We start from the raw sequence: 12,121 nt of genomic DNA, 5'->3' as shown, positions 1-12,121 counted from the left end.
CCCCTCCCCCCCTCCCCCCGCAGACCCTGGATGAGCCTCAGCTCTGTCCCATGCCCTGCTCCACCCCACCCCAGCTGGGCAGCTCCTGCCTCAGCCCCACTCCCTCACCCATGATCTGACCCCGCTTCCCTCTCCCTTCTCCTTCCACCACACTAGGCTTACCACTTGGATGCAGCTCTTCAAGCTGCAGGGCTGTCTATCAGAAACTGGATCAGTATCAGCTGATAGCCAATTTCTAAGGAGGCATATCAGTATTGGCCAACAAAATCTCTATTGGTGCACCCCTAGCACAGTAGGGTGCCATACAACGTTAGCACTGTGGGGTGTTCAAATGTAATTCATGAGAGAAACCCAAATGCTGTGTCCACACAAGCGGGAACATTTGGTTCCCCAGGGACAGCTAGCAGCAAGACTCCTTGTGCCACCACTAGTTGGCCCCAAAAAAGGCTTGTGAGTTCTTTGCAACAAAAGAATTGCTCTAGTATTATTCTGTAGTTAAATGAGCAAAAAGTAAGAGTTGGCATTTTCTGAGGGATGCCTCAAATCTGCAGCATTGTTGAATGATAGATTCAAAGAATGTGTTGCATGAGACAAAATACTCTTCTTAAAAGTTCTCAAGCCTCTTCTGAACTTTGTGTTGCCTTCCCTACTTACCCCATTGTCATAGCCTTGACCTCTCAAACTCATTCTGTGAGATTCCCATTTCTTTTATATGTCCTCAAATCAGTGGAATTCTGCCTCCCTGCCCCCTCCCCTGGTCTTGATACTTATTTCCTTCCCTTCCCTTCCCTTCCCTGCTCAGTGGTATGTTCCTTTACCTTCCATTCCCCTCCCACCATTGCTGGTGTCCCCAGCTGATCCAGGAGCAGGAGGAGCCCCAAAGCTATTCCTGCCTTGCTGCTGTCCCCCTGCTCCTGAGCTTGCTCCCAGACTGGCAGGGAATACCACCCAGAGAGACAAGGAAGGGAGGAGAAACCCTCCCATTGCCAATACTGCCACTGCCCTTGCCTGAGTGTAGCTCCCTGCATAGCCTGGCTGGAGTGGGGCAGGAATGGTTTTGGACCTGCTCTTGCCCCCAGCTCAACCAGGGACGGCAGGAGACGGAGAAAAGGGGAACAGGAGGGGAGGTGCCACTGAGTACAGGAGAGAAGTGGGGAGGAAATGCTTACCTGTCACAGGAACATTTAAAAAAATAAAAGTCTCCAGCTGCTTCTGCCACAGCATGGTCCAAAAAGGGGGTGTGAACACCCCTCTGGATGTGTCCCTCTAGCTGAGCAATAGCAGCTTGATGTGACTATATAGAGACCTGTCCACATCCACATCCACAACAACAGATGATGCTCCCTCATTGGCAGCACTTCTTCCCCACTCCTGAACTATCAAAGAAAAAAATCTCATGAAGAAGTTAAGTTTCAGGAGCTGGAGAACACTGATTTAGGTATATAAACATTTACAACTGAACCATAAATACATGAGCTAAAAGCAATAGTCAGTTTTTAGAAGTCTTATGCACTTGTCCATATTCTGTTTTTGTTGGCTTTTCTTTCAGACTTTCTCTTGTGATACTCAGCTACCAAAAACCTTTCCATTTTCATCACTAGCCCTGTCATTTTTCACCATGACAATTTGCACTACTGCTGAAACCCCCTAAGCAAATACTTGCACACAAATACAGCCTAATAAAGGGGCATCTAAATACCTAAGTACAAACTGACTCCCCCAAATAAAAAGCATCTGTTTGCTGCTGTCTGACAGCAAGTTCTACAACACTGTCAGTTTTAACAGACATCACTTATTGCTGGTGAATAATAAATGGTCCATGTTTGCAAATTTACTGCTTTGCTGCCTCTAACTTTTTGCCTTGGTAGGCTGCTGTTTTAGTTCATCCCTCTTATAATTCATCTACGTTGTGTAATAGTTTCATAGTTGGTAGGGTCGGAAGGGACCTGAGCAGATCATCAAGTCTGACCCCCTGCCATGGCAGGAAAAAGTACTGGGGTCAAACGCCCCCAGCAAGGTGTTCCTCTAACCTCCTCTTAAAGACCCCCAGGGTAGGAGCCAGCACCACTTCGCTTGGAAGTTGGTTCCAGATCCTAGCCGCCCTGACTGTGAAGTAGCGCCTCCTGATGTCTAGTCTGAATCTACCCTCTGCCAGCTTGTGACCGTTATTTCTTGTCACTCTTGGTAGTGCTCGGGGGAACAGGGACTCCCCCAATGCCTGCTGGTCCCCTCTGACTAGTTTGTAACAGGCCACTAGATCCCCCCTCAGCCTTCTCTTGTGGAGGCTGAACAGGTTCAGGTCCCTCAGCCTCTCCTCGTAGAGCCTGCCCTGCTGCCCCCTGATCATGTGGGTGGCCCTCCTCTGAACCCTCTCAATGCTTCCACATCCCTCCTGAAGTGCGGCACCCAGAACTGGATGCAGTACTCCAACTGCGGCCTGACCAGTGCCGCATAGAGGGGGAGGATCATCTCCTTGGACCTGCTCGAGACGCATCTGTGGATGCATGACAAGGTGTGGTTCGCCTTCCTGACCACGTCCCCACACTGCCGGCCCATGTTCATTTTGGCATCAATAATGATTCCAAGATCCGTTTCTGCCTCTGCTCTGACAAGAAGGGAGTTCCCCAGCCTGTAGGTATGATGCTGGTAATGCATAACTTGATGTACAAATCACCATTTATCCTGAATTTCTTTCTTTCTAAATTCCACTGATTTGTTCAGAGCTAACTATAGACCATGGTTTGCTTATGACACGGCCCTAACCTTTTGCTTTTCCAGGTCTTTATGCATTCTAAAAATGATTCCTTGTTTTTGGTTTAGGGCAGGTTTATTATCCTTTTTTACTCCGTAGCCAATTACTAGAAATGTTATTTTGGGGAAAGGTTTATAAACTTTGTTTGTTTGTTTGTTTTGGTTTGGGTTTTTTTGTTGTTTTTGTTCTGTTTTTTTTACACTAGTTCAAATCCCAACCTATTCTATGGACCACCATTCAACTGTGTAACACATCAAAATCTGGTCTTCTGTATAAAGCAGAGCTAATGTTAATACCGGCTGCCCCGAGATAGAAAGTCCCTCTCTCCAGGAAAAAAAAAATCTGCTACACATCATTTTAAAACTAAAAAGAAAAATCTTGCTACAAGTCTCTTGCACCTGAATAATGAAGCCTTAGAAAGGGGGGTGGGAAGGAAGGAAGTTATTTGCTTTTAATTTTGTGCCTCAAAGTAAAATTGGCATGGATAAGCAGTCATTTTTTAAACCAAAGCAGCATAATGAAACATTGATCTACCTAAGCCATATAGGCTTATAGAAGCAATATAGTATCCTAACTACTTTTTCCTACTAAATTTAGATCCTGGCACAGAATATCCATCTATCCACAAATTTACAGACTTATACTAGCCCAAGACAGCAATGTGTTTGTGAGAGAGAGACGTTGCTAGGAAAGAACACAATGTCTCAAAGCTGATGCTCCGTAACTTCACAGATGGACTGTAGCGTTCCAGAAGTTTACATATTTGGACCTATTAGAGTAATTCTAATGCTTGAGAGACTGAGGCAGTAAATGTGTGCGTTGACCGCATGTTAAATGCATGCCTTCTGTGACTAGCAGCTTTCCGGTTCTGTATTCATGAATTCCTAAAGGAGGGAAGGTTGGAAAGCTGTACAAAGGCCTCAAAGTGCAGACTGAGGTAAATGGTGTGCCTTATATATGTAAATATAACAAATAGTAATGCAAACCACAGAGGGAGTATAGTAGGAAGGAAATACATTCCCTGGCAAGGAAGTTATTGAATGTTCAGAGCCAGTAAATGGATAAATGGGGAAGAGATGTTTCCTTGGCTTCCCCTTACAATAATCACTGCTGTTGCAAACTCCTTTTCACCATGTGATTGGGCACCTATATATTAGCCAATACATGCCATGGTGTGCTGGCAGTGACACTGCAATGTAAGGACAGGGAAATGTAATTCTCTACCCCCAGAAAACACTAAGCAGCAACCAGCAGTTAACCTCAGGGCCCCCGGTACACAATGACTGAGATTTTTAAAAATGTGCCAGACCCAAGCTGGTCTCATAGACCTTTTAGGTATTGTAATACTTCAGGCTGGGGAGCCTTGCCCAGGGTAGGTGATTCAAAACAATGGGGTTAAGGACTTAGGTTGGTTGCCTCATTCACTGAATAGGAAGCTAAGTGCCTCTCAAGGCTTATTCAGATCTCCTGGATGCTCAAAACAGTGCTTGCATGTATCCAACAGGAAATGCTAATCACTGAGTTGTCTGACCCTCCTGCTCCCCCTTGAAACCTAGGGATCTGACCCAGGGCTGCAAAGGAAGGATGGTTACTGTCATCTTGGGACCCAGACCACTCAGAAAGGGGACACCTACCTGACAACAGCCTGAAGGTCATTATGAACCTCAACATCCAACCCCCACACCATCAATTCTTGTACACAGATGGCAACCACTGTCTGGCCTAGTGGTAATAGCACCAAAATGTCAGAGACCAGGGGTCCTTGGTTCTTCTTGGCCCAAAGGCATTCAAACCCATGTCTCCCACTTCCTGACAGTGCCCTAATCACCAGGCTAATCTGTCTGGATGCCCTGTCCTCTTGAAGCTGGTGCACTGGGCAATCAAGAGTCCAAGAGGCATGAGAGCGAAAAGAACATCTGTAAGAGGACAGAGTTCACCTCTGTAACTAGGTGGTTACAGCACTCCCTTGGAAAGAGAAGTTTGGGGTTTCTGTACTTTCAGTCCCTCTGCCAAGGTTGCTTCTGTTTTCATACCAATAACTATCTAACATAAAAGCTATGAAAATAAAATGGGGCCAGCAAAAGGGAGTTTGCCTCTGTAGCTTGGTGAAGAGGATTTTACCTTGAAAAGAGAGAGGGAGAGGGAAGTCTCCTCGGTTCTGGCCCTCTCTGCGAGGACTGGTGCTTGCTGTCTTTCTGGCCCTACTACTTTTACATCCTTGGCTACCCAATGACCTGGTTCCAACAGAAATTTTGAAAATGCCCTCACTTAGCCTAGTCTCTGCAGCTGATGGTGGCTAACTCACACTCTGGGGAAGCAGGAGAGATGTAGGCTAAAACTCTCTTAGTGTATACGAACCAAGACCCTAGCTCTCCACTGCCTGGGGCAAGATGGGGTAGAATGTGGGTACCGCCAAGCTGCATTTACTGTTAGGGAGAATGCATGGATGTTTCTGCTTACTAGCAATGATGTGGCTGAGGACTTGGATTAGGTGCTTCCCAGCAATAATTTGCATTGCAATGGAGCCTAGATGGACGTTGCCCACTATCCTGTGCACTACCTGCCCCAAGCACTGTGTTGTAGACAATTGTGAAACTTTTGTTTCACCTCACAGTGAAAACACCTCCACATCACAGTGGAGATCCTTAGTGAAGCTAGAGACATGAGCTTCTTTTCTGGCATTGTAGGGTCAGCTCTGAGTTGCTCTTTAGAACTTGACTGCTTAAATGTTACATGAGGCCTATTTAAGCAGTAAAGGACACTGTGAAAACTGCCCAAAGAAACTAAGCTTTTATTGCTAAAGCAATTTGAGGCACCCAAATAAGTGCACAGATTTTCTCCAGATATGGATTTTTTTTTTAGGACTAGGTTTAAGTTCCTGTTTTTTGAGCACCCTAGCTGAAATTGCTCCGTGTATCTAAGGCTGAATTCCTGTGGCTCTTCTGTATGGGAGGCCACATACTGCAGTTCTTTTTTCAGTCCTCACCCAGGTAACTTCCAGCAGAGGCATCAAGTTCTTTTACCAAGGAGATTTGCAATATGGCCCCTTTACACTTCATCATTAAACCAATGCTTTATTTATCTACATGTACAGTGGGAAAAAAAATTTTGAGAGCAATTCCCGATAACCAGGGATCCTGGTTTTTCTTTGGTATTTGATTTTGGATTTTTTATCATAGAAAATCAGAGCTCCCCCTTCACTCACCAGGACACAGGTCTAGACCCCTGACTCCCCATCCACAGCCCCTCCAGCTGCCAGGGATACGGGGCCAGGGACCTGGGTCTGCAGCCCCCCCCCAGCAGTGCCCAAGCCCCGGCTGCCACCTGGAGGAGGTGGCAGCTGCTGCAGCAGAGCACAGCCTGGAGCCCAGAGCCCAGCTTCCCCTCCCCCACGGGTGTCATGGCAGGAGCGGAGCCCATGGAGGGAATGTGGGGGCGCTGCCTGCTGCGGGCTCAGGCTCCCTGCCCTGCTCCCATCCCCCCAGGGCCTCTACAGCCCAGCGGGCAGGACCCAGCAGAGCAGGGCCAGGTAGGGAAGCTCATTGCCACTGCTGGGAGCTCTGCACCACCATGGCGAGGCGCCCCCCTGGCCACCCAGCAGCAGTGGGAAGCACAACTCCACGCTGTTGCCCCTGCTGCTGCTAGGCTGGCAGGGGGTGCTTCACCAGGGTGGTGTGGGGTTTGTAGTGGCAAGGAGCATCCCCTCCCGGCTTCACTTTGCCCGGCCGTGCCAGGTTCTACCCACTGGGCCGCAGAGGCCCCAGGGGGAGGACAGCAGGGCAGGGAGCTCCTAGCCTGCAGCAGGCAGCCCACCCCTGCCCCGTGCACAGATCTGGGGGGCATGTTCCCCCCTGCCCCCCAGAAGTGAGCTCAGCGGCACCAAGCCACCCCCACCTCTCCCCACAGCCCCCCGAACGAACTCCCACAGCCCTGTCCTGCTCTCTGCTGGGACCCTGTGGCCACACATTTCAGCCCCAGGCCATGCCCCACACCAGCTTGGCAGCTGTCCCAGTACTACCCAACTCACTGTGTCCTTCCCTCCCTCCCCATAGGGCCCTCAATCCCCTCCTCCCCACCCCCCCACCAGGCTTACCTGTGGGAGCTGCTCTCCAGGCTGCCTGGTGGCCATGTGCATGTGTGAGCATTGTACATGCACATACTGTCCCCTGCCTGACTGCTCTCCTCCCGCTCCCCCCGCCCCCTGCAGGCTGGAACTCTGCCTGCCTGCCCCCCCGAGTCCTTTGCAGGCTGGAACTTGGCCAGCCTGCAGAGAGCTCTTGGCAAAAGTGGAAAATCCACGTTTCTCAGTTAAAAGGGAAAATTGACATTTTTCTCGATTAAAAGGGAAAATCCGTGCTTTTTGCTTTTTTCTGCAGAAAATAGAAAACCCGTAGCCCTGCTGATAACTAGTTCTGTGTATGATAGTCTGTGTTGATATTCATATTGATGGAATTGAGTTGCAAAACAGATTTGCACTTGGGAAGTACTAGAGACGGGGCTTTAGAAAGACCAGAAATGGCACTTACACCTACATGTAGACCAATAAGACCTTTAAAATGATGACTTCTTTAAATTGCAAAATGAGTACTATACAGACATGAGACTGAGCAGTTAGAGAGGATATTCTATTTGCCTTTCAGGTTAGCAAAGTAACAAGTAATTTTTGCAGCATGCCATAATGATATGCATTTCTGGAAAAGAAGGCATGGTGGGAATATAATCTCAAGGGAATTGAACCAACAATAGGAAAGCTACTAATGCAACTACCAGCCTATTGTCATGTGTTAAATAAATATTGGGCTTTCTGTAGTACAATGAGAGAGACCCAGAAGCAGGTCATTCCAGTTCAAAAAAATAAATAAATAAAATCTTTGCAAATTTTTTTTTTTATTCTTTTTTTTTTACAGTCCCCCACACAGCTGTGTGAAATAGTTGCCACTCAGTGCTGTTGGCATGTCTGTATCCCCTTTGCAAGTAAGACAGGAGGATGCTCTTATTGGTGTCTCTGTGATCTACTAGCCTTGTAAAATTTTGGCCCACTTTCAACCACTGCATCCTTTCAAGCTGTGTTTGCACATTTGTTTAGTACTGGTAAAACAAGAGGATGTTTAAGAGAATAACCAGAGCAGCTGTTACCATTAGTGTACTGTGGCTGCTTTTACCTTGGTGTCAAAGCTTCAGCCAAATGCACCATTGCACTCGAGTAAGCTAATTCACTGGAGCGCCTCTAAAATATAAGGTGCTTTTTAAAACTGGTGACATATTTCCTTCAGGATCATAGACTTCCTCCTCCTTACAGAAAAGCCCTTTTGTTGCTCTTTGCTGATTTGACACATGCCAGCTCAGTAATGCATACAGACCTGCCAATTGGGCAGGGTTACTCAGTGTAAAGCAAAATCATTTCCTTCCTATAAGAATCAGAGTGAAGTCATGTGAAAGGGATGTCTCCACCTATTTATTTTCTACTTCTGATTCTATTTCACACCCCCTCCCGCCTCCAATCTCTTCCAAGAACCCTTCATCTGCCACCAGCCTTGGGGGGATCTGAATTTGGAACCTGTACCTTGACTTTCATTTGAACTTTTTGCTTGTCCTGCCCTTTCAGTTTTTAGTCAAGGTTTCCCACGCTTATGTACTGTAAAGGGTGTTGCTGTCTGACCCATTCCACTGCTCTACTGCTCCCCCATGCAATATTGGATACTGTGGCAGAGGAACAGAAAAAAAGTCTGATGTTAACTCATGAAGCAGCTGGTAAGAGGAAAATCCTGGTTTGGCAAGCCCTTTTTTATTTTCTCATTGCCTCTGATTTTGCCTCTCTTGTTGGAACTTGGGGTTTTTAAGTATTTTACTTTGTTTTGTCAAGTTACAGGACACACAAACTTTAAAAAATATGTGTGAACTTGCAGACTTGCAGCTGCAGTCTCTGGTGAAGGATATTTTAGAAGTATTTTTAGATGAGTGAGTGGACTCCAGGGTAAGTGAAGTGAACAGCACATGACACATTTTTAATACTAACCCCTTAGTTATCTGATAGGTTAACTCCTTGCAGTTTGCATTAGTAGGGCATGTTCTGGACTAGTGGACAGCAAAACCAGGGGTGTTTTGAATCCATTTTCATTGAGATGATTAGCTAAATTAATCACAATTGATCAAAGTTGACATAGAAGGGGAAGAAAGAAATGCTGCTTATTTCAAGATGGAGCCACCCACCTTTTATTGTTTTAAGTTAGCCATAAGCAGCCTGTCTGATAGCAAACACATTACAAACAGAGCAAGAAGAGCAGCCGATTCAAACCTGCCTTACATAATTAGAGAGCTGAGTTACGTATTTTTAATTAGAAACTTGGGAACCTTCAGATGATGCCTGCTTGCAAGGTCCAACATTCATCTTGATTAACCATAAAACAACAAAAAAACAGCAAAGAAATGGATTGTGAAATGCTCCTTTTTGGATATGCTCTTTTTCTGTTTCCTTTAGTTTAGTTTTAAAGTTAATGGACTTGGGGTTTTTTTATTTAATGAATCGATGCTCACCAATGACAAGGCCCTCCAACCATGACTAATGATGCCTTTAAAGTGTTACAGAGTGCTCTGTTTGCTGCCACTTATCGGCTGTACAAAACTATTTTGTTTGGATCCACAGAATCCTAAACTTGTGAATTGACACTAATAATTTCATACATATGAAGTCCATTTTAATTCTCGTTTTGCAGCTTACAGTGAACTTTCTGTTGAAGTAATCATTTTTGATTTCCCTTTCCCCCCCCCCCCTTAACAAGAGCAGAAAGACAGAACTGTCTAGCAGGGGGTTTGTTATCTCCTACCCAGAGACTTAATTTGCTGACACAATTGCATACTTGTATTGCTTTTGCCATACAATCCCAGCGGAGCTTCCTAAGATCTTCTCAGTCATTTCATCTCTGTTGTTCTGCCAGTGGTCAAAGGAAAAGCAGTGTGTAAATGCCATGGCTTGTTTCTGCAAAAAAGGAAACGTGCATTGTCTTGTAACAGCACTGTTGTGTTCTGCACTACTGAGCTGCAGCAGCTCCTCAGCTGGAGCCACTCCACTTCCTGTGTCACCTCCCTTTGTAGATCACAGGTAGCAGAGTCCATGTAGGATGTACGTGACTTGCTTTTGCCATAGAGGCTATGTGAGTGTCCAGGCAAACTGTGAATTTTATTAACAATAGTTTTATCAAACCATAAAGCTTTTATCCAAAATACTTTTGTCCCTCAGCATAATGCATTTCTCTCTGTTTTCCAAAGCCCCAATTTTATGAAAGTGCTGTTCAAAAAAATTTTTTTATATCAAATGAATTCTAAAATACATAGATTTTTGCATTCCTCTACATGTGATACATGATAGAGATGGGGAGCAGCTGTTTGTTCACGTTTGTGGCTGTTTGGTTCACCTAGCTTGTTAGGTGGGAGCAACCCAGAGCAGCTAGTGTATGCCAATAACTGTGCCCCAGATGCATCTACATTCACACCATGTGTTTGCAGCATATACACCAACAATCCCTGACAGTTAGCCCTGATGTCCAGGAATTTCATAATTCATTATGTTTATGCTTTGAGAAGTAGCAAAAGTGTATGTTTCATAATAGTATACGTTATAATACACAGTTACTTGTCTGAATGCATATGTGTGTGATCTGAGCAGGGAACTTGGAATCTGGGCTTCTGGCTCTATCTCTAGCTAACTGAAGCCCATAGGACTCTTATTTGTGTGCCATCTTCCCTTTCTGTGCATTATAAAAAAGGCTCCTTCAAAGGGCCTTCAGAGTAGGGTCCTTCAAAAAAAAATGAGACAGTTGATTCATTTTTACTAAATGGTTGGAGGTCTGTGGATAAATAGTGCCATGAAACATATTTTATTTATCATAACGTTTTGAAAGAGTGAGTCAGGCATGATGGCCAGGGGTAAAGTCAGGATAATCATGACTTTGTGGCCACATGAACTGTGGTTTCTCACACCAGTGACTAAGCATTACTGTGTTCCTCCTGGAATACAGAAGAGCCATTAGTTATTGAACCAAAGGACAAATCCTCTGTCAGGTAGCTATGAGCAAACAAGGTTGTTGCCAGTTTTTGTGCAGGCATTCAGCAAGCAAAGAGAATGACACGTTTCCTCGTTTCTTTGTACTTAGAGTAGTTATTAGCCACTGGGCAAAAAGAAAAGAAAAAAAACAGGAAAAATCAATAAAGGGTTACCTGTGTGATCTAGCATGTTTACGCTCTTGTTTCAAATTCAGGCCCTGTGAATTTTTGAAGCAATGATTTTCTTTCATCCTGTTCATAACTCTCTGTAGCCTTTTCTCTGCAAGGCAGAAAGATCCACTGCAAAGGTTTAAGAGGGAGTTTGGGTTGCTATTTTGGCCAAGCCTCTTTTTCTGCCCTTTGTACCAAGCTTGGAATCAGCAGAGGTAGCAGAAGGAATTGCTCAGTTTCTGCATGTCTCTAGATTCACAGTAATCATCCACATATGGTTTACAACAGGCTAAGCCTGCAGGATTACAAGGCCAACATCAGTCATTTGTCTCTGCTGTATAGAAACCTTCCCTCTTAGGCAAATGCATCTCCCCTTTCACACCCCCCCCCTCTTTCCCCAGTGAAGATCATCTGCTGTTGGATTTTGCATGATCATCAGCCTGACGTGTTTTGAACTCTACAGGTTACCATAGAAGTGGTTGACGCCACTGATGCCGAACCAGAGAAGGACCTGCACAAAGAGAGCAGCAAGCCCAGCTGGTCAGTCCCATCACCTGACTGGAGAAACTGGTGGCAGAGGTCCTCAACTTTGACTCGCATGAGTAGTGGTGATCAGGACTACAAGTATGACAGCACCACTGAAGATAGCAACTTCCTAAACCCTCTCAGTGGGTGGGATAGGCATGCACCCGGTCACCGGACTTTTGAATCCAAGGAGCAGACAGAGTACGGTGAGTTTGCATTCCAGACCTCTTATGGACATCTTGGGATTGTAAAATGAGTTTGGGGGAAATGAGAATGATGAGGCATCGCTGAAAGTAAGCCAAGCAAAACAGTTTTTCAGCATGTGGCTTTTGTTCATCAGCTCTTAAATACAAATCTGTGCAGATGCACAAACTAGATGGTGGTAGCCACATTCCAGTACTAAGTCTATAATCTTGCAAATCATACCAGTTATCCCAGAAGAGGAACTTTTTTTAGTCAAAAGCATACTTTTTTTAAACAGAGGAAACAAGGTTTCATATTTATTTTTGGTGCAAGGGTAAGTATAAATTTAGAATCATGTGCAGTGGTTTGGAAACTAAAATACAACCGGTGGAGAAATAAGTGAGATCAACAATGTGGTCACGTTTGTTGATACATAAATAAAACCTGTTA

At 45.3% G+C, this 12,121-nt stretch overlaps 1 protein-coding gene across 1 annotated transcript in view; it reads left to right on the top strand.

Moving 5' to 3' along the window:
* Window positions 1-12,121, top strand: part of ISM1 (isthmin 1) — a gene marked incomplete at its 5' end in the record, with an annotated part of 54,369 nt that overhangs the window by 30,517 nt on the left and 11,731 nt on the right. The window contains one exon of the mRNA XM_006036791.3: window positions 11,427-11,694. Within this exon, the coding sequence (XP_006036853.2) occupies window positions 11,427-11,694 (268 nt within the window). The remainder of the gene's footprint in view (window positions 1-11,426; window positions 11,695-12,121) is intronic.

The sequence above is a fragment of the Alligator sinensis genome, unplaced genomic scaffold, assembly GCF_000455745.1.
Source record: "Alligator sinensis unplaced genomic scaffold, ASM45574v1 scaffold1174_1, whole genome shotgun sequence".
Taxonomy (NCBI): Eukaryota; Metazoa; Chordata; order Crocodylia; family Alligatoridae; genus Alligator; species Alligator sinensis.
Note: the sequence above shows the minus strand (reverse complement) of the source record. Positions and strands in the feature narration are given on the sequence as shown.